Source organism: Chaetodon trifascialis, chromosome 2 (genome assembly GCF_039877785.1).
Source record: "Chaetodon trifascialis isolate fChaTrf1 chromosome 2, fChaTrf1.hap1, whole genome shotgun sequence".
NCBI lineage: Eukaryota > Metazoa > Chordata > Actinopteri > Chaetodontiformes > Chaetodontidae > Chaetodon > Chaetodon trifascialis.
Genome location: NC_092057.1, coordinates 26143983 through 26166759, shown reverse-complemented (window position 1 = coordinate 26166759; position 22777 = coordinate 26143983). Strand labels below are relative to the sequence as shown.

Sequence of the window (22777 nt, the reverse complement as noted above, 5' to 3'; positions counted from 1 at the left end):
TTAATCAATAGTTTCATTCTTCCCACTTAACTCTCACCTCACCCACAGACTGGATGATAATAAATTATGTCTGCCAGTAAAACGCTGCATGTGGGAATTTATTTGTGAGGGCCAATTTTAGGTAAAACTTGAGGTTTTGGCATGACAAACTTTAGGAACCACTGCTCACAGCTAAATGCGTTTCTTCTGAGTATTGGGGAAGTTTTGGTGAACACTGAATGGGCTCTGACTCGTCAGTGCATCGAGCTGTGTGAGTGAGGATGTGCTCTGCCTGCATGTCAGTGCTGGGACTCGGTCACGCCTTGCTGCCTTCAGACCAGAACAGGGTGTTAACTTCATCCAGCTGCCACCACACTATCTGTCCCCTCCATCAGTGCCAGTTCCCTTTTCTCTCTTTGGGTTTGAAGAGAAGTGACACTTCACAGGCAAACTGTCATCGCAGCTTTGTGTCCATATGTCAGATTAAAAAGCGCAGTCATCCATTTCAAAAGTACAACTGGGCTGCTTCTCTTTTTCCAAGTAGAAGAGGTTGATTTGAATTGGCAGGGTGTTTGTCTTCTGAGAAGTTTGTCAAGTAAGAGTGGGTGTTTGTGGAAGTTAAAGGTTAAAATTGAAGTTTAATTTGTGGTCATTTAGGAGGATAAAAAAAAAACTATGTTAGGGCACACAAAGAATATTTTCTGACATCACCTCTGAACATAAAAGAAGCATGTAGGGAATCAGGAATGGGGCTAGCATCTAAAGAGCCATGTTTCTGCCTCTGTGTGTGTGTGTGTGTGTGTGTGTGTGTGTGTGTGTGTGTGTGTGTGTGTGTGTGTGTGTCTCGAGTCCCATTTCCACCATAAAAGTGGCTTGCCAGACAGAGTTTACTCAGCCAGTCGAGGCAGGAGTCATAAAGCAACAGTGACGCAGGCCCCGTCAAAATGAGAGGCTTCTGGTGACATCTGCTGACTGAATTATAGGAGCTGACTGGACAGCCAAAAGTCAAAATGAAATCCATGATGCATTTTGACTGGAACAACAACATAATGTACGCTGACCTTTAGAGCAACCAGGGATTCAGATGAAGTATGGGTGCAGGTTGATTGGACAAACTGCAATTTGAGTTTCATATGTTTGTTTTTGATAGTTCTGGCTACAACTAGATTAGAGTTTAGTCCACAAATGAAGAAAGAATAAAATAGAAATGTACACAACTGCATTGAACATCTTTCAGACTTAGATCAAAGTGGAATACATTATAATAATTATACGGCAGTCATATAAATTAGGTGCAACATTCACACTGGATGTTTTTTATTTCAGGTCAGCACGTTAGATGGTGAAATAGCTTGTAATTGTTGCCTCGTTATTCTGTGAATATCCTGAAGATGGCGCTGTTGAAACAGAATAGATAGAGAAACAGCGTGCAGCCAGCGGTTTGGACTGATTGATCCACATGTTTTACTAATCTACTTTATAAAACTGTTAAACAGATGAGCGGCCTCGAGGTACAGTACTCACATATTGATGATACTTTCAAAATTCACGGCGCAATGTGAAAACGTGGTGAAAAACGGGGCTCGTGTTAAAAATAACAATAACTTGCTACCTTTGCTGTGACTTTTATTCCGACCCAGAGGAGCAGGTCTGAGCATGCGCACTGCATCGGTTCTAAGGGGACGGGGAGGACATCACGGAAAAAACGTAGCAGCAGCACCACAAACCCCACGCCGAGATTTCGTCTCTCCGCTGCGCTAAAACTGCGCGACGAAAGCGGCCCACGACTATGCCCGGCGCGGCGTTAAAGTGCGGGACGACCACTTGACAGGCCTGGGCGAGGTCTGAGCGGTTGCCGGGAGGGGAAATATATTTCTTCATATGGGAAAAGCATGCGGGAAATGGTCGGAGGTTGCTGCGTGTGTTCAGACGAACGAGGCTGGGCTGAGAATCCGCTGGTCTACTGTGATGGACACGGCTGCAGCGTCGCCGTTCACCAAGGTAACATTAGCCGCTGTTAGCGTGTAATTACCGGCAGCTGTGGCGGCTGACCCGGCGGCTGGAGGCAGCCAGAGGTGCTGGTCGGTCGGTAGGTTTCTGTGTCGGTCTGTCGCTGTCTACGTGCGTGTTTGTGTGTATGTTGCTGCGTGTGGGAGGGGTAGGTAGGCGTGCTGTTTGTTGTTTCCTCTCAGCACACATGATTAAACACACAGGGCCAGGCGCAATGACACGAGCCTGGATGGCGCCTTGATGCCACTTAAGGTCCGCGTGCGCGTGCGTGTGTGCGGGCGCGTGTGTGCGCGCGGCTGTCTGGCCCGGTTGGATTCATGGCACACAGCAAGAGGCGTGTTTTTGCGACAAAACAGCCCCGGCGAGGCCCGCCGGTTTGGACACTATGTTACCTTGTGTCCAGTTGCTTTGTTGCTTTGAGACTAGCAGGCGGAGCAGTTCACGTACAGGCTCATGTTTCTGAGCAAAAATCAGCTTTATGCCTGCCTGACTTCACACTGTCCGCATCTGCAGGTTCATTCTTTCGAAGTAGACATGAATTTATTCCTTAAAGTCAGCGAAACGTGCTATGAAATGTCAGAAAGACACAGCAGGTGCAGTTGAGAGCTTACTTCATGGGGTTATTTTAAGTTGCAAGTTGATTAAAAATGTTTTTTTTACAAGGGTTGTAAGAGAACTTCACTTTGCTGGCAGGTCAGAGTAACATGAGAATATGTACAAAATACGTAACAGTAAAAGAAAGTGGTGAAGATGAGACAGTGAAAGAATTCTTCACTATGAATGTCATGTACAGTGTTACAGAGAACCATGCATCAAAAATAATATGGTCAATCTGTTGTGTGTGTGCGTGTCCCAGCATGCTATGGCATTGTCCAGGTGCCCACCGGTCCGTGGTTCTGTCGGAAGTGTGAGTCACAGGAAAGGGCGGCGCGCGTGGTGAGTATGCCAACACACAACATGACACAACACATCCATCCTTTCCCGCCTCACCCGTTACCATTAATGGCACACTCACTAGTTTGCTCTGTCCTGTCCTCCTCCAGAGGTGTGAGCTGTGTCCCCACAAGGATGGTGCCCTCAAAAGGACGGACAGTGGAGGTAAATCTCACCCTCTGTCCACCTGCTGTCGCCCTGAGTTACCCAGCAAGCATACGAAAGAGCAGGGCTGCTTCTTTGCCTGAAGTAGAACAGAAGCTGCAGGTTTCCCCTTCATTCACAAGGAGCCTTATCATGCCACTGATCTGCTGCCAATCTCTCTGTCAGGCTGGGCCCATGTCGTGTGCGCGCTCTACATCCCTGAGGTGCAGTTTGCCAACGTCCTCACCATGGAGCCTATCATCCTGCAGTACGTCCCGCATGAGAGATATATCAAGGTACTGACACACACGCTGCTGACAGGATCGAACCTGTGACACACTGTGAGGTCGACACTTCGTCAGAGTGTGTGGCTCTGTCCTTACATGACAGAAACACAACCTGGTTTCTGGGAATGCATACAGAAATATCCTTTATTATAGATGATAAGTCACTGAAGGCCAGGTATTAAACATCAGTACTTTCCTATCAAATGACTCAACCTGTGCTGTCTTCATGCGGAGAATGGAGAATGGCTTGTGGATGGTGCTTGAGCAGTTTGGCTTTGGCTCTGAATTTATCAATTTGACGCAGGTGCTTTTCCTATAACTCACTCTCGTCACATTGCTGCCATCAAGGTTGCTCTCTCTCACCATTGTTATTTTCCCTCTCGCAAGGGCCTCCAGCTCAGAGGATTAGACAGCACCCTCTCATCCCTCCTGACACATTATTATACGAAGCACTGTGCTGCACTGTACGCAGTTGAAATATTGGTGTTCATGGATAACGCACTCCATTCATTTTGCACAGTTTAGAAACCTTCAGATAATTTCAGACTGTGTTTGGTTACAAAATCAGTTGGATGAAATCTACAACAAGAGATCCAGCAGCGCTGCATTTTCATATACCTGTTGTGACAGAATTTGAGTACTTAGGGATTGATGTCTGTCCATCGTTGGGCGACACCACCACCAGAAACTTAAGGCATTTTTAGCTGTATAGAGGCAGATGGAGCAATTTGTCTCATCTTCTTCACTCACTGCGGACCCATGTCTCTATTAGTAGCCTGGTGTCCCCGGCTCAACATGTTAGTTTGCACACTGGTAGGGTTTGCAGATAGAGTTGTCTAAAATGCTTTCAGGTGTTGTATATTCTTTCTATTATGTTTGTGCATTTGATAGAATTTCCTTGCTCTGCTATGAGAAAATGAAAATGTGTGGTGTCTGTAGCACAACTTTTGTCACTTGCCAAGAAATTGCACCAAATGCAACTATTATATTGGCACCTGTATTAGACACGTACGGTTGGCACCAGCCCCATCAGTGTCACACAAGTATTTCCAGAGCAATTACAATAAACCTCTGCAGCTGTAAATTCTGTATGTTTTCAGAGCTGGGACTTTGTCACTTTTTCCACCAGTGTCAACAGTCCCAGAGAGAGATCCATTTTAAAGGAAAAAGACAGAGCAGTTCTCCCCCAGTAACCGTAGTTTACAGCAAATCTGGAGGCAACGCAGCTTTAAGACATGTGGGAAACGGCACAATTCTCTTTATGGGAAAAACACGTCGCTCCACATCACCGCCGCGCTCTTCACCTACACTTACTGTACAAAGCCAGAAGTGAATGTGACAAGGTCACGCCCGCTCTCTGGAGGATGTTGAAAGTCATTCTGGGAAATGTGTGAGATTTCCAGCTGATGTAGAAATAGATGAGGCAGTTTGATAACAAAGTACATTTACCGCAATTCATCACCAAATGCTTTTACATATTGTAATGAAAGTCAGTTGTCACTGGTTGCTGATTCTTCACTCAGAGGATTTGCTGCATTTACTGGTTTTTGTATGATTAAGAATTGAACCTATGGACTGTTGAAGGTGTCATCTCAGGCCTGGGGAAAACTGTGTGGGATTCCATAGATAAAATGACTAATTCATAAAAAACAGATATTGAAGATATCATTAATTAAGCCTCATGTCATCTCCATGTATAAGTAAACACTGGTGAATGACTTGTTTGCATGAAACAGTTTCCTGCTGCACATTGACGATGAACTACAAAGATAAAGGCACCTCACACCGAGTCTCAACATGCAGAGTAAGAGCACTGATGGAAGACAGGCTGAATATGTCCTCAGTGTGTTTACAGTCATGCTTAGACGTTGAGAAATGCTTCTGAAATATTCTGCTAATGTCTTTTTTTTCCCACTTTTGTAAAACAAACCATTTTAACCACAGAGTAGTTTCAGGCCGTTGTAGCTCAATCATACATCAGCTGTCCTGTAACTTTATCCGTTTGTAACTCATTTCTTGCCCGTGCAGTCCTCGGCAGTTGGCAGAGCACGTATAGCAGGAGTAATGAGCAGCGTATCCAGCATGCACCAGAGCAGGCCTTTTAAAGCATTGCACATTACAAAGAAATCAATATTTGACGCATGGACACATTAGGCTGAGCAGCCAGTCGCTGACATGCTGTGTGTTTGTGTATGTGTGTCCATGTCTGTGTGCGTGCCTGCATATAAATGTACACATGTGAGTGTTTGAGTGCCTGGTTTCATATTACTGTGTCAGCTACAGTAAATTGCATGCAGCTTTCCCCAGTCAGAGCCATTCATCCAGATTTTGCTGCCTGCATTCCTAGACAGCGTTACAATGGACAGTGAAAACTTGAGAAGCCACTCTTCCTTTTACACACTCGGTGTAGTCATGTCTCTGGCCTTTCATTACACAGCCGACATCCTCTGAGGGGAACAGAGAGCTGAGTGGGATGTGGGGAGTAGAGGAAGACAGAGGAAAGGGGAGAGAAAAGGCGAAACAGAGAGGGCTGAAGCAAAAAGGTAAAGAGCCCGCTGTTCCTTTGTCCCGCACCTGTTGCTAGGCCTCTTCTGCCCCCCACCAGTCAGCCCCGCTCACGGGGGAATAGCTGAGGAAGAAGTACAAAAGCCCCGTGTGCGCATGCCTGTGTGTTCACGTGTCAATGCTTACATGTATTTTGTGTACATATGTGCTCCTTCATATCAGGCGAGACTGCTTTCCACGCAAGAAGTGCAGCCTCTAAAATCAAGTCGGTCCAAAGTCTTGGTTGCGCATGATGAATTGTTGCGTCAGAAATGAGTGTCCCACAGTTCATCGTGAAGCCCTTTCACACCTATTCTATGATAACTTGGAAGGAAATCAAAAGGAATGTGTGTCACAGGGAAAGGAAGTAAAGTGTGGTAGCATCAAGACACAAAAGCCTCTCAAGTAAAAGCTCTTCAATGTCAGATGTGTCTCACAACATTCCTTCACATCTGGTCAACAGTTCTGCTGTAAGCAGCAGCATCAAGGACGGAGCAAACTGCGTTCTGTTTGAAAGCCTCGTCTGTTGCCTCGACAAGCAAAACTTCCTAATCTCTTACAGTATAGCTGCGGCTGGCCTCAAATTAAGGAGCCTTTTATCTTTCCCGCTCTGCAATCTCAAGGGCTCATTTTAATGGCCAAATAACATGAATATATGAGTTTGCCCCGCTAACATTGGAGCAACAGATGGAACGAGATCTCCTGAAACTTGACCCAGCTGTCCGCATGAATCTGCATTTTATGAATCAGCAGGAACTTTGTATAAACGTTGTCCATCAAGGGGGCAACAAAGCATTTATTGTTGTTAATGATAATAATAATAATAACTGATGTGTTTCTGCTGCTTCACCAGACCTGTTATATTTGTGAGGACCACGGGAGGGAAAGCAAAGCTGCCTGTGGAGCCTGCATGACGTGCAACAGACAAGGCTGCAGACAGGCTTTCCATGTCACCTGGTAAGTGTTACAGTGTGTATGTGCACATGGGTGAGCTTGTGGTTGCATGGAAGTGTGTCGTCTAAAGCGTGTGAGACTTACAGCGAGATGGTCAACATCATCAGTTATCTTGATTGTTATGAAAGAGCTGCAGCAAATATCTTGCAAGAATACTTAGGGAAATGAATTCTTTGATGTAACACTGACCTATGAGTGAATCTATTGTTAATGCAACGAAGAAACAGACACAAATGCAACCCTGATTCCAAAAAGTTGGGATGCTGTGTGAAATATGAGTAAAAGCAGACTACAGTCATTTGCAAATCCTTTTCAATCTGCAGTATATTCAGTTGAATTCAGTACAAAGATAAGATATTTAATGTAACTTAAAGAGTATTTTGTAAATATACAACCACGAGTGCATGTTCACTACTTTGTTACATCACCTTTATACAACACTCAGGAAGCATTTGGAAACTGAGGACTCTAATTGTTGATGTTTTTAAAGCTATTGTTGCTGATATACGACTGAAGTTGCTCAGCAGTCTGGGGTCTCCGTTGTTGTATTTTGTTCTTCATAATGCGCAACACATTTTCAACAGTAGACTGGCCTGAGGTGCAGCCAGGCCAGTCTAGTACCCGCACCCCTTTGCCACAAAGCCACGCTGCTGTATACAGACTATATGTGCTGCTAACAGCCTGGATGGTCCCTCCCCTCTTTATCCCAGAGGACACAACGTCCATGATTTCCAAAAACAGTTTGAATTGTGGACTCGACCACAGCACACTTCTCACATCTCAGATGAGTTCAGGCCTAGAGAAGATGACATCATTTCTGGATGTTGTTGATATATGGCTCTCACTTTGCATGGTCGAGTCTAATTTTGCATTTTAGTAGCAGTGATGAACTGTGTTTACCGACCGGTTTTCAGAAGGGTTCCCAAGTCCACGTAGTCCTATCCTTCATATAATCATGTCGCTTTTTAATGCTCGTAGGTCACAGATATTCAGTGTTTCTTCTGATGTGCAGATTTCTCCTAATTCTATGAAACCTTTGATGGTATTATATATTGTAGATGGTGAAATTCCTAAATTCCTTGCAAGTGTGAGTTGAGAAATGTTCTCAAACTGTTACCAATCAACCTGTTTACCTGTCGGATGTTCCAAAGTGGTGTTTTTGGAGCACAACTTTCCCAGTCTTTAGTTGCTCCTGACCCAACTTGTTTGAAATGTATTGCTGCTCAAATTCAATATAAGAATATATTTACAAAAATCTTTGAAGCTGAAGAGATAAAACATTTAATATATTGTCTTTGTTCTGTTTTCAATTGAGTTTGTGTCAAAAAGGATTAACTCAATTCAATATTCCTTTATTAGTCCCATGAGGGGAAATTCCAAATAAGTTGGAAAAAGTTATCACATTTTATCACATTTTATTTATGTTTTACAGTGTCCCGAAGTTTTTGGAAGTCGGCTTTTACACAGCAGGACAGTCAGCAGAGTGTGTGTGTGTGTGTGTGTGTGTGTGTGTGTGTGTGTGTGTGTGTGTGTGTGTGTGTGTGTGTGTGTGTGTGTGTGTGTGTGTGTGTGTGTGTGTGTGTGTGTGTGTGTGTGTGTGCGTGCGTGTGCGTGTGTGTGCGTGCTCATTCTGCTTTATCTTGTCTGACCCTGTGACTCCCTGTGTTCAGTGCTCAGATGGCAGGTCTGCTGTGCGAGGAGGAAGGTCCAGAAGCTGACAATGTTAAATATTGCGGCTACTGCAAACATCACTACAACAAAATGGTAAGATGCATAACAGTCCAGAGACTGCAACTCAACATTCTTGCATAAACATTGTAAGAGTAAGGAAATTAAGGAGCTGCCATCAACTTAAAGACCTCAAGATGAAAATGGTTGCTGCTTCAAACATCAGAGATGAATGTCTCAAAAATGTTTCTTCTCAAAGACTCTCCCTTAAACGGACTGCCAAGTTTAACGCAGTCCATTAACAGTAAACATGTTGCCAAACAGAACTATAAACAACATTTGTTCAATTCATCCATCCATCCATCCATCCATCCATCCAGCAGCCTATCTCAGCTGTCAATGGGCGGGAGGCGGGGTACACCCTGGATGGGTCGCCAGCCGATCGCAGGGCACAAACACACAACCATTCACACTCACACTCACACCTAGGGGCAATTTAGTCACCAATTAACCTAATGAGCATGTTTTTGGTCTGTGGGAGGAAGCCGGAGTACCCGGGGAAACCCACACATGCACGAAGAACATGCAAACCTCACACAGAAAGGCCCGACCCGGGAATCAAACCTGCGACCTTCTTGCTGTGAGGCACGCACACTACCTGCTGCGCCACCGTGCAGCCCAATTCAATTCAATTCAATTCAATTCACTAGTCCTTTATTAGTCTCACAAGGGGAAATTTCAATTTACAGCAGCATCAATGGAGCAGGTAGAATAGTCAAACAAGTGCATGCAAATGAAAACAATTACATACAGAAGAGTGAGATGAGAAGAAACATGGTCCTAAAAAAAATGGAAATACTATTTACAGACTGTTATGTACAGTTGTTTGTTATTTCATTAATGTGACTTAAAATAGTCAAGTATAACTGCGTCGATTTCATCCGTGATTGTCGACATTTTCCTGGCCCTGACACAGAAAGATGACGCCTCCATTCTGAATCCCACCTGTAAAAGCTGTGATCGGCTCAGTTGTCAGTTGGGCAAACAGCAGTCAATGAGCACAACACGAGACCTGTTTAATCACGGAGATGTAGGCTGAAGCTCAACAGCTCCTTCCCAGATTCCCTGTTAATCTAAAAGCTCACAGTGAGCTCTCGTTTCCATTTTGATGGCACCTCTAAGCATTATTTGAAGGAAAAGCTCAGCAATTTGGTCTGGAGGCAGTGCTCACTTTCTCCTTTGGGTTTACAGCAGAAGAAGTTGCGCTCCAGTGAAAACACAAGTAGCGCCTTCAGTCATTCCAGGGGGCGCTCCAGCTCTCCATCACAGGACAAACACCACCACCACAGACAGAGGAAGGTAAAGACTACTGTTGATGTGTGTGGTTAGTGTGTGCCTGGTAGGACCTGGTTCGGCTCTGAACACACCTGAGCCCTGTGTTTTCCTTTCCGCTCAGAGTCACAAGGACAAGATTCGGCAAAAGGAGCGTCACAAGAAGTCTTCCGACAGCCTCGGCTCTTCAGTGACGAGCAGCACCATAGAGAAGGTAGAGCCCACAGGATGACTTGTGAGATGAAAGTTTCAGCTTTAAGGATTCTTGATGCCACAATATCTTAATCAGTATTATATAACAAGGATTTCGACAAGTAACGTCTAGAACTGTCGTTTGGTGGGAAAACTGAATGACAGAACGAATCTTGTGTGTTTTGGTCCAGATATCCTCCAGCCACCACAGCAACAAGGACAGTGAGGGAAAGTCCAAGAAGCTGAGTTCACACAGTCATAGTCACCGCAGCAAGAAGACAGGAAGCACTGGCAAGAGCTGCTCCTCCTCCTCCTGCTCCTCCAGTCCGTTCAACACAGGTACCACGTGAGAAATGAAAGGGGAGCCGGAGGGGAACGTTGAGCAGGTGATATAACGCTGATTGATAGCAGTGAGATTCTTTGAGTTTGACCACAGCTTTGTTTCTCTTGGAGGTGGCTCCCTGTCCTCTGCTCAGGATTTCCATCAGTTCTCGTCATCCTCCCGCCTGGAGCGTGAGCACGACCGAGGAGGAGGCGGAGGCGACGACCACAGCGGCGAGGAGCGTAAAGAGCGTCACAGGAGGCCAGCTGTCCAGGAGGACGAGGACGAAGAGGATGATGAAAAGGAGGAGGACAAAGATGAGGAGGAGGAAGAGGAGGAGGAGGACAGTAAATACCACAAGCCGCCAGCTTTGACTCCTGCTGATGGCCCACTGGCAGGGTCACAGGGTCACGACAGGTCGGAGGGCAACTCGAGCCCTTTCGAGAACAAGGTCACTATTTCCACCTTCGGGTCCATCATGCGCATCACCTCCTCGTCAGGGCTGGGCAGCAGCAGCAAGGTGCGGAAGATCTCCTCCTCAGGTGACTTCAAACCCTCCAAGTCTCTCTGTAAACCGTCTCAACTGAGCACACCTCCTATCCTGGAGGAGGTGGACCTGGAGGACAAAGCCACGCCCCCACCTCTTCCCAGGGAGAGGAGGCACCGTGGCAACAAGAAGAGCAGCCACGGTCCAGGGCGCCCACGGGGGAGCAAGAACCGCGAGCGGAGGGAAGAGGAGCACCACCACCACCATCACCACGCAGCGCCGCCTCCTCCAGCCTTAACCTCCTCACTGTACCCAAGCCCGTCCTCCATCCCCCACCCTGCCTTCCCCTCCACGCTTCCTCCCACCACCATCATCTCTTCCTCTTCTTTCTCTTCCTCCTCTGCCGGCAGTTTTTCCACAAGCCGTGGCAACTCGCTGCTCGGCCCCGGTGAGTCTAAGTGAGTGGGTGTGTGTGGTAGCCCTCGAGCTTCCTGTGTGAGAGCAAGCGTATGTAAAAAAGAAAAAAAAAGCGACTCCATCACTATCTCTCTGTACTCTGTCTCTTTGTACTTTGGTGTGTTCATTTGCAACTCGAGTCTAAAGTGTTGAAATGTTTCCGTTCCTCACGTCATGTCAGCACCACAGCAGCAGCTGACAGTGTAGTAGAAGAAGCCAGTGGAGTAGGAGCAGAGTGGGTCAAATAAAGATTGTTTTTCACACACGTGGTTTTAACTTTTACACTATTTTGTAAATCTGTCTCACTGTATTTATTTCATGTGCACGAGGCACAGATATTGTGCCAGATAGTGGTTTCTGTGTGCGCTGCACATGTCTGTGAGCAGTAGATTTCCTGCCCTACTTACAGATTGATACTTCTGTGTGCACACACGCTCATGGGCTCTGTGTTGTTGTCTTTGGATTCTTACAACTTGTGAAAATAATAACAAATATCTTTTAAGCAAGCTTTACCTTTCTGACCTCCCAGGTATCTACTCCAGTCTCAAGGACCCTCTCACACTGGGTGGGGGCGTCTGCAGTACCCCTCTCTCCCTCGGTGGAGGGGTGTGTAGCACCTCCCTGTCCCTGGGAGGGGGTATGTGTAGCACCCCTCTCTCCTCAGGACTCCTTCAATCCCACGTCTCCTCACTCTCGCTTCCGTCAGTCAACGCTGTCTCAAACACACAGGTACTTCAGAAAGACACTTGGGACTTTGTGTAAAAAGTGCTACTACTGCTATACACACACACGTGTGTGTGTGTGTGTGTGTGTGTGTGTGTGTGTGTGTGTGTGTGTGTGTATATATATATATATATATATATATATTAGTGCTGTGTAAATATTTAATCGCGATTAATCTCATAAATGTCATAGTTAACTTGCGATTAAACGCAAATTAATCACACATTTTTATCTATTCTAAATGTCCCTTGAATTATCATTTTAATGCTGTTATCAACATGGAAAAGTGGATAGGCTTGCTTTGTGCAAATGTTTTTTTATTGAAAACAGCAATGTGTAGTGTTATATTTCACACTAACATTCTCACTTTGAGCAGTCATTCACATTTTAAGTAAAATCTCACACAATTTAACACTGTCAATAAACAGATGACAAAAAAAAAATAAAGAAATACTTGGTTACAAAAAGCCCCTTCAACAGCCCTTTCTAAGGGATCAAAACAGGGTGATACAAGATAAAGTTACAAAGTGCACATCATTGTAAACTAGGACTCAGGCTATAGTGCAGTGAAACCATGGCTTAAACTTTCCTTTCTTAAGTTTCCTTTGAACATAACAGCATCCATATGTCTCTGTCGAAAGACATCCATTGTCGCCTGGTTTTGACAAGGAGGCGGCGGAGAATTCGCATTCGCCGTGTGTTTGGCCATCAAGTGGTATTTCAGACTGGATGTGCTACGTAGATAATTCAGTTCACACCAATAATACACACAGATAACTGGTCTTGTCAGTCGACCCATCTGGCAACTTTTCGAAACGAAACTTTTCATTCAGAATCTTGTTCACATCCATTTCGGCGTTTCGCACGTGACATCCACACAAACCGGTAGCCTACTCTTTGACAGCTAGCGAGCAGGCGAGACCAAACACGTGCGTGGGGCGTGCCTATTGTTTTGTCTCTGGTTTACAATCAGATCCTGTAGTTCACTAGGTCACAAAGAGCGTTAATAACACGATATTTTTGACAGCACTTTATATAGCACTATATATATATATCACACATCTATGTCATAGCTGTCGTATATATATGGATATATATAGATATATACACACACACGCACATATACATAGATAGAAATCTCATAATGAAATAATTGTCAACCACAATTCTGAATTGGAATATTACTGTTTCTATATTTAATTGATGTTTATAAGACAAAAACTTGTTGCTGCTTTTCTCTGTTTCATCTCAGTGAAAATTTGATATTTATTGAATACTTTCTGTCATTCGGATGCATCATCCTGGCCTCTATGAACTGGTAATGGGCAGTTGTGCATTTTATAAGGCTAACTGATAATGAAATGACTGTAATGCACCTCTTGATATATCATGAAATGATTTTGTAAGCAAATTGCGCTTCTATACATCGGTATAGAAGCGCAATTTGCCAGTTAACATCATAGAAAAATCTGAGTGAGTGATATTGATTAATATTGAGCTCTGTTTCACACTTATTTTGGGCAGATGTGGGTTATATTACCAGCAGATGAGTTTTTTCTTTGTTTGAGTAGAAGGCTTCTTTTTTTCTGACATCCCTTCCAGATGGTCCAGATGATTTCTTTGTCAGCCAGATGTTCATGTTCACTGTCTCGTAGGTCCACCCAGGTTCCAGCACCTCCTATAGCCTGACCTCCACTCAGCCTTTCGCCAGCTGTCTCTCCACAGCCCCAACACTGCCGCCACTACTGAGCCAAGCCCAGACCTCACTGCCAGGTGAGAGGAAGGCAGAGTACATGAGTTACACGGGTATATACATGGCCAGACACAAAGATTCTTCCCTTTCACACAAGCTGACATATTGTACTGCCTTCAAAGTAAAGTTTATGAGTCTTTGTTCCCGTTTTCAGAGTCCGACCTTGATGACTGTCGCTTCCCATGTCAGGGGAACTCACCGAGAGAGAGCCTTTCATCACAGTACGTCTCGTTTCATCGTTTTTGATGATGTTGACTCAAAGTCACAATACATGATTTTCGCTGCTCAGAATGAGTAAGCAAGTAGTAAACAGTTTCAGTTATGAGACTCACTATCTGCACATCTTTCATCCATTAAATGGAACATCATTTGGATATATTTTCCCTGCACTGTAGCTGTAGTCAGATCAGCTTCTATTTCTGTAACCAGCAACAGGAAATAACTATCAAAGTGACTACATGGATTGGAAAAAAATACCAACCACAGCAGCAGGATATTGTTGGTAGTTTCCCAGCCTGGCTGTACCAGTGACCTCTCTCTGACTCTTGTTGGTTTTCTCCTCCTCCACACTCAGGTCTCCTATGAGCTGTCTTCCTCTTCTGTTTGACCAGAGGGATGGGCTGGGTACAGGAGTCAGAGCCCGTCCTGAGAACGTCCCTCCAGCCAGCTCGCACATTGAGCTCCTGCTGGAGAAACACGGCAATGGAGAGATGGGAGTTAACAGTGAGTGAGCCTGGAAAGATCCAGTCTATTTTTTTCTTACGAAAAACTAAAATCTTTGACTTCCTCTGGCCTTCAGAAATCATTTAAATGAAACGTTCAGAGGAGAAGTCACTCTTGGAGAACTGCTCATGACCAGCGGCCACATTAAGACCGTAACCTGGATATGAGGTCACAAATATCTCCATTTTAAGGGCAAACGAGCCAAAGGATTAGGAGCCACTGCAATGCTCACTGAAAATGTGCTATCTGTTATCTGCACTTGGTTGTGTTCACCTGCATTCTGCAGTGCACTGTGAGAAAAAGACCTGGTGCTATTTAGAAATGATGAATGAACCCGTGGATGCTGTCAGGGACAGAAAATAGCTCAGTGAGAGAGGGCATGCTGCAGCAGCCATGCAAAAGCAGCTCTAGCCGCTCTGTTTCTCATGTTCTTTGTCTGCATTTCACTTCTGTGGGCTCTCTCCTGGACCAGACTGATCACTGCCTCTTACTCTGGCTCTGTGTTTCTCTGGGGACATCATCACCTGATATTTGCTTTTTCATCTATTTTTTTTCTCCTTTTTCTTTCTCCACCCAGTGCCTCGTGCTTTTATCAATTTTCTTATTCTGTCTACCATTTCTTCCATTGTCTGTTCATTGTTTCTCCTCTAACCCTCATAATATTTGACAGCTGTATATTTTTATGCATCTTTACAACCCTGAGTCCAAAGAAGTTCCTTTTTGACACAAACTTAATGGAAAACAGTACAAAGACAATATATTTAATGTTTAACTCATCATCTTCATTGGTTTTTGTAAATATCTGCTTATTCTGAATTTGATGCAGCAACGTGTTTCGAACATGTTGGGACAGGAGCAACTAAAGACTGAGAAAGTTGTGGAATGCTCCAAAAACACCTGTTTGGAACATTCCACAGGTAAACAGGCTCATTGGGAACAGGTGATAGTATCATGATTGGGCATGAAAGGAGCATCCTGGAAAGGCTCAGTCATTCACAAGCAAGGATGGAGAGAGGTTCACCACTTTATGAACACATGATTGGATAAAGGTTATCACTACATGAAGTCAGGAACACTGTCGTTGGTAAACACAGTTCGTTTGCAAATGATTGCATTCTGTTTTATTTACATTTTACACGGCATCCCAACTTTTTTGGAATCGGGCTGTAGCCTCCCATTATCTGCCAAAGGAAATGCCTACAGTCTCCACCTTAAATATGTTTCTCTGTGCCCCAGGCAGAGTTGACTTAAGACTAATGAGTGTTAACTGCTGTTCCACCCTGCAGAAATGAGAGAGGACTGTGTTTGCTCTGTGTCGTTCCACCTCTTCTATTTACCAGTGCAGGAGACTAGTCAATCCATGTAATTGAAACCACCTGTGGGGTTGCACAGGACATTTAAAGTGGACTAAAATGAAGTTTAGAGGCAGTCATTGCATCTACCTTTGGCATAGATTTTCCCCTTTACATGGGATTGTTTAACCATAGCTAAGTTATCCTGATACATGCAGTAAATTAATGGGACTATTATACATCAGTTCTGCCTCCTCTGTCAATTGACTTTTCTTGTGTAAAGGCAGTCTGGACACTACATAGATGAATGTGCTCATGCCAGGCCTGTACTCTGCTGTGTATTTAGTGGAGATTTCATGTGCCAGTGTGGCTACATAAACATTCCAGTCATCACAGCAGTAACTGCTCTTGTCATAGTCTGACTCATTTAGACACTTCGTGTCTGCATTATATCACACTCCAGGTCAGTCAGGTAGTGGAAGCAGCCCCATGCTGAAATGCTGTTTCTGTATGATGACAGATTTGTCCTCCCTGCCTCTTCTAGTTGTCGAGATGCTTCAGTCGCTCCACTCTCTGCAGCAGGAGAACCAGCGCCTCCAGGACCAGATCCTCAGCCTGACAGCCAAAAAGGAGCGGCTACAGCTGCTCAACACGGAGCTTGCTGTGCCTTTCCCCCCACATGTTCTTTCCGCCCAGGGCTCCATGCACAGCTCTGCCCAGATCAACTTCCTGTCATCCACCCAAGGTCAGATTGTTCATCTCCTCTACCTCTTGTCATATTAAAATCTCAGGATACACACTCCATATCTGTACTGCTTCAACTGCATGCAGCAGAAAATCAGGACGTTCCATGTAGTAAAATGCAGTGTGGAGGCTGCACGTGTTAGTTTTCACCCTGTGTTTCCGCCTCTTTTCCTTAGACCCCCTGAGCACCAATAAAAGTCCCCTGTCCAAAAGTTGCTTCCTGAATGACACCTCCTTTGTTACCTCGTCTGAGGTGAGAACCTGTACACCCTCCTTACAGTGAACACACCATGCAAACTGCATCAGACTGCATTAGCAAGTCCATTGTGAAATGAAATGTGTGGTTTTAACCCTGAGTGCGATGATGACAGTGATAGTTGAAGCTTTCTGCTGCTATCAAGTTTATCTTCATTTACCCTCAATGTTTTTAAGCCAATGCTTATTTTGCTATTAAATGAGGTGCAAAGGCACTGGATGCATCAAAAGTAAGCTGAGCGCTAATTAGCTCAAATGATTGGTCATGTCTTTGTCCCAGGAGCTCCACTCTGGCAGTCCGTCCCGCAGTAGCTCCTCCCTCTCCTTCCAGAGCACTCCTCCTCCTCAGCCGAGCCCTGCCTCCTTCGGCCAGCCCCTCCTGAACGGCCTGAGTCGGGGTCTGAGCGATGGTCTGGGGACAATCAGTCAGGCTGGCAGCTCCTCTTTGCCTGTGGTGGGAGGGCTCATGGCGTCCCTCGCAGGAAGTCCTCAGCTGAATATGAACGGTGTACTGGGCAGTCTGAATGGCGTGATCCAGTCTCCTGTGCAGAACGCCCCTCAGCCCACACTCCCCGCTCTGCGGCCCCAGCCTCCACCTCTCAACCCCCAGGCACTGGCACAGAGCTTTCCACTTCCCAAGAGTGTGAGCCCGTATGTACCCAGTCTGTCTTAAAATCAGCTGAAGTAGAAATCCAACGCAAAATGAGTGGTTTTATTTCAGGGCGTTGGCATCATGTCAGGACGCTGGCAGGTAGTACTTGAACCACAGATAGGTCTGGACTGATTGGCTTGAGTGTCAGTGTGTTGCCTGGTGTGTAATGCGACAGTGTGTTGTTGCTTGTGTTTCAGGTCTTCTCTCCTGTCCGAGCAGCAGAAGCAGATTCTTCTAGAGCAACAACAGCAGCAGCAGCTCCAGCAGTTCCTCACCTCACAGAACTTCACTCCTGTAATTATACTCTTATTCTCACCCTGTATTTTCACAATGTACATTTTCTCATAGGATCTCCAGTATCCCTCCCCTTTATTAAGTGGAATTTGTCTGATACTACAGTAGTGATGTGCCTTATGTTGTCTTGCTCCAAGATGCTTCCTCTCATTCGTGTCATTTACAGTCAAAGGTTTGACTCATGCACTGCTTGAACATTGACTATGAAAAAGAGTGAGATGTGAAATCTTGTTGGTTAATAGCAATGATACTCATTGGCTTCAAAGATGAGTATGGGGATGACAGTAAGCGGTAGCGTGTGTTTTTAAGTAGCCACTGAGGTTATGAGTCACTCTGTCACTCCTTTTCAACAACAGGAAACCAGCTGCCACAACAGCTCCATTTGACTTGCAAACTGGTAAAAGTCAGAGAGCCAACCAGGCGATGTGGACATCTAACACATGTAGAGCTGCTGTCTTTCCTTTGTAACTGTGAGGGTTAGGCTTTATTTGTAATTGTGTTATGGTACATTCAAGACACCAGTGAAGTGTTGAAATATCACCCTGTTTCCAAAATAGTTGGGGCACCTTAAAACATAAATAGAAACAGAATGTGATCAGCCCATATGTAATTGAAAGATAGAAGTTTACAGTGCAACAATAGAAACTTGTATGATGTCACATGACTGCATAATGAGCTCAGAGTTCAGTGTCCTACACGTCCAAGCTGGAGGCCACAGGTGTCCTGAACGTCCTTCAGTATAAACTCACTGTCTTCTCCCGTGTCCCCACCAGGAGCAGCAGCTGGTGGTGTGCCAGATGCTGCAGCAGCAGAGACAGAGGGAGCTGCAGCGCCTCACACTGACAGGAGCACTCACCTCCACCCCAAACTCACCCATGATCGCCCAGTCTCCCAACCTGCTGTCCTCAGCCACAGCCTCACCCCTGCAGGGTGGCCAGGGTGGCAGCCTCTTTGGCCTGCAGGACAACACACTTCACAAGCCTGGGGTGAGCAAAGCGCAGGACTTACAGTGTTTCCTCTAGGATTCTTTTCAGCAGCGGGGGCAGGCTCTCCCGGGAGCCGTGGCGGCGTAAAGTTTTTACTTTTGCAACCTCTTTATTGAATGGCCAGTTGAAAATTTCTTTTTAAAGGCTGAATGTGTGTGTGTGTGTGTGTGTGTGTGTGTGTGTGTGTGTGTGTGTGTGTGTGTGTGTGTGTGTGTGTGTGTGTGTGTGCGCCCGCGTGCGTGTGCACTTACTGTGTCTGTAACCCCCGCTCCTCCCCCCCCTGCTCAGTGCGTACACACTGAAGCACCACACATCATGTAGTTGACCAATCACGTGTGGCTTGAACGGAAAAAAAGTCAAGAAAAAACAACAAAAAAAAACGGCTCCGGCTCGCAGGCAGGAGGCTCCGATCGTTCACTTCAAAGAGCGGCTCTAAGAGCTCTTTCGCTTGCGACCGACACATCACTAGTGACTGGCGTCATCTTCATCAGCTGTCTTTCTCTTCTTAGAGAAAGATTTGAACAAGCTCATCTGAAAATGCAGTCAGCAGTTACATCACGGCGTGTAGATATTAGCTTAATGCTATCAACTAGTTTACTCACATTAGCAACACTGAGTTGGCACCGGGCCCAATTAACTTAAGCTACCAATATGTTACATAACGTTAGCTGGCCATCAATTTTGCGAATGTCTAGTTAACTTGTAAAATCTATTGTGAGTTATCTTAAGCTGATAAGTCTACCTTTTCTCTGGTAAGTCGCTGCCCTATTTTCCATGACAACACTCCTCTGACTCTGACCTGGTGACTGGGTGCTTGATGTGATGTCACTTTCAAGGCTGCACTCTCGCAAGTAATTAACATTGGACTCTGCTGTGAAGGTGGAGACATGCGGCGGTGGTGTATTTGCAACAATAAAAAAAAAAAAGAATTAGGAATTAGGATTTAGGAATGGCAGCCCGCCACTCCTAAATGAAGGTCCTGACTTCTCAGGACGACCGTGTATATGGGAATGCTTTCAGTTTTAGAAATGTAAGAAACATTGTGTAATTGTGTTTTCAGGCTGCAGGAGACAAGGGCGGAGACAAGAATGGGTGACGTGTCCTCTTTACACAGGAGCAGCTCAGATGAAGATATCGGGCACCACAGCCCACTTAAAGAACTGCGGTCAGCTTACATGACTTTTGAACGTCTTTCCTTCTCCATCATTTTTATGTTACGCCCTCTTTTATGAATGTATAACAGGATGGACTTAAACATCAAGGTGAAGTTTTTCATGTTTTTGGGAATTCTTTATATCAGAGGTTCTTCTCATAGGATTTTGTGTAGGCAGCTTTCAGAGAGCATAAATACAATGGTCTCTTCTTATATTGCACTAATTTGTTAGCTAGACCAATGGGGCTGCTTATGAAGGCAGAGCCAGCGTTTCTGCTCATCCCTGCAGGTGCTGTGTGGGCTTCTGGGTTGGAGAGTCAACTTTGGGTCAGAGTGTCTCCTCTCTGACTTCTCAAGCACTGAGCGTTCATGATTTCCCTCCATGGCTCGAACCAGAGTTTCCATTCAGTCAGTGAGAATCACAGGCTTCTGCCACTTCTTTCAACCTCAACTGTCTTCCTTGATATTTCGTCTTCCCTTTGTGTTCACCCCACCCAAATTTCATCCAGATCTTCTATATGTTGCATCTTCTCACATGCACTTCTTATGTAAAGGATATCTATACAGTCATTTTCGATGTGTGGATGGTGGCATTTCTTCATTAAGCTAGTTATTACCTCAGATCTTTCTGCCACCTATTTTCCATTGTTGAAATTTTGTGCTAACTCATTACCGCAATAGCCTTCACTGGATATAAATGCCCACCAAAAATCTTGGTGTTAACTCTAAGGTATTAACTCACATAAATGTAAAAATGGCACAGAACCCACGTGTCCAAAATGGCGCTAGCGTCCACTAGAGACTGGCATCAACGCGAATGTTGACCAGCAGATTTTATTCCAAACCACCACGAGAGGTTCTAAAGACTTTTATATCCTTCCAGTTGCTACTGAGATTAAACAGACAAAACCAAACATTTGGAAATTGTAAGTAAGAAATGAATTGCTTTTCCTAAACAAATGTGCACTTTGCATGTTAGTAGCTAACAGAGCAAATTAGCCATCCACACAGTACCTTACAAAGGATGCTTGGTACTTACTAGGCCACTAGGGACTGAGAGGGTTTTGATTTCTGTGAGTATTTTGCACTCCTCCTCCTGAAGCGTCAGTTTTTTTGTGTTACTTTCATACATAGATATTCTTTTCACGTTCACCAACTAGTTGTTCTTTTAGCAATACTGGATAGATAATGCCTTAATGATGTTAGATTTACAGAGGAAACCATGAGCCCGAAGGCTTGCTCTCTTGTCGTCTTTCTTTGATAGTGTTTTTTATCGGGGGTACATGGAGGGGCACATTAGTGAAGTGGAAGCACTCTTCCTAAACCCATTTATACTTTTGATAGCTGACTGATGATTTCAAAAGTTGAAATGTGTGAATAACCGTATAGTGGTAACTGAAGTGTCAAATCATTCTCTATTGTAATTTTTGTGTTCAGATGCAATGTTCTTTAGTTGTTTGTGCTTCAGAGAACTGAGAAACAAGGACTTGTTGAGAATCTTAGCCTGCACAGTGGTGCCGTAGGGGACGGCCGCGGGGGGCCGCGATGTAAACTATTATTAAAGTGCTGTCACAACAGTGTATGATGCATAGCGTAGCTGTTATCAGCTGAGCAGACGGCGCATCGCCAGTGTCGTTAGTGTTGACCTTTACTGCAGGCCTGTTTGAGCCCACGTTCATGACTCAATGCAGGACCGTGATAGGCTTCTCTTTCCTTCCACTCCACTCTATCGTATGATATCATATATCTGTTCGGCTCAGTTTTACTAACAGAGGCCGCTCACAAAGTAAGTGATTATTTTACCGTGTTTTCTCCTGTGTTCTTTAACAATGCTGTCATAGGTCTTCTAAAAGAATTTCTCACCTCTTTTTGCAATCTTGAACATGATCTCCCATACATGTGATATCTTGAGTGCTAGGTTGTTTTGTTAGCAGCTAATGTAGATGTCAGAAAGGAACTTCAAGCAGCTCACTAGTTGGTGATAAATACTGTAGCAATGACAGAAGGAGAATGTTGATTATTTTGATGAAGACATGGGCCAATGCGACGACACGACTCCGAGTGGGAGGTCTGCAATTTACCAAGTATGTCTTTCTTATGTAAGTCCAGACACAACCATGTCCAAGAGATTGACTGAAGAGTGCGAAGGATTTCTGAAGCGGTTTCTTTCTCATGTTGCACTGGGGCACTTTGGGCCCAATTGTAAATTGTTTTTTAGTACCTTTTCAATTTTGTTGGAATACAAGTTGTATACTTTAAAATGTTTGTGTAAAAACACATTCATTCTTTTAAGCTTTCAAGTTGGGGTAACCAAGATAATCCATGTTCTGAATGTCGTACTGTGTATCTTTTATGTATTACAACATTTTAAGCACCTGGCTCTGAATGAGGTTTGATGGAGAGCGAGTTACCTATTGGGATATGAATTGCATGAAATGCAGTGAGGTCTCTCAAATGTATTGCTAAATACCAAGTAATAACTATGCATAATTTTAAATGCATTGTTCCCTGAAAAAAGAAATTAAATGAAATGAGCACTGAATTTTAAAAAGGACAAGCATGTTGTCATTGTACAGTGTATTTGTTTGAGAGAATTGATTGAAACAAATTTGACAATATTCAGATTAAAAGCCCTGTAAAGTATTTTGATATTTTTGTGTGTAAAATTAAAAGGACGGATTAAGACAACTTTTTTGTCAATAAATGTATTTTACTGAGTTGTTACATTTTCTTTTGGGTGTTGAATGACTTTGATCTGTTAGTGATCTGTGTACTTTCAGAGGAGAGTGGGAATGAATTCAGACGTTTTCCAAGACAACTGACTGACATAGTTAGCTTTTTCTGGCCTGGTGTCGGCTCGACTGAAATAGATTTAACATCATGCCACCATAACA

The 22777-nt window shown here is 44.6% G+C and overlaps 1 protein-coding gene across 2 annotated transcripts; it reads left to right on the top strand.

Moving 5' to 3' along the window:
* The first annotated feature begins 1646 nt into the window (after window positions 1–1646).
* LOC139343950 (protein AF-17-like) lies at window positions 1647–22606 on the top strand. 2 transcript variants are annotated; one of them, XM_070981811.1, is made up of 20 exons: window positions 1647–1980; window positions 2846–2925; window positions 3033–3087; window positions 3253–3362; window positions 6751–6854; window positions 8522–8615; window positions 9771–9878; window positions 9976–10065; window positions 10235–10382; window positions 10497–11300; window positions 11838–12037; window positions 13687–13804; window positions 13939–14005; window positions 14359–14507; window positions 16344–16544; window positions 16720–16796; window positions 17079–17449; window positions 17648–17744; window positions 18518–18730; window positions 19791–22606. In XM_070981811.1, exons 1-20 carry the CDS (start codon window positions 1872–1874, stop codon window positions 19824–19826), a joined length of 3231 nt encoding a protein of 1076 aa, XP_070837912.1. In that variant the 5' UTR covers window positions 1647–1871; the 3' UTR covers window positions 19827–22606. The 2 variants fall into 2 exon arrangements, with proteins under 2 accessions (XP_070837912.1, XP_070837920.1); XM_070981819.1 differs by having other exon boundaries at window positions 1680–1980; window positions 18518–18755; window positions 19722–19835.
* The last annotated feature ends 171 nt before the right edge of the window (window positions 22607–22777 follow it).

Excerpts from the sequence above, each read along its gene's own strand:
- LOC139343950 (XM_070981811.1), top strand. The coding sequence starts at position 1,872 with ATGCGGGAAATGGTCGGAGGTTGCTGCGTGTGTTCAGACGAACGAGGC. Across the intron at positions 10,383-10,496 it reads CTCCAGTCCGTTCAACACAG|GTGGCTCCCTGTCCTCTGCT; the intron begins GTACCACGTGAG and ends TTTCTCTTGGAG. Across the intron at positions 18,731-19,790 it reads ACACACTTCACAAGCCTGGG|GCTGCAGGAGACAAGGGCGG; the intron begins GTGAGCAAAGCG and ends TTGTGTTTTCAG.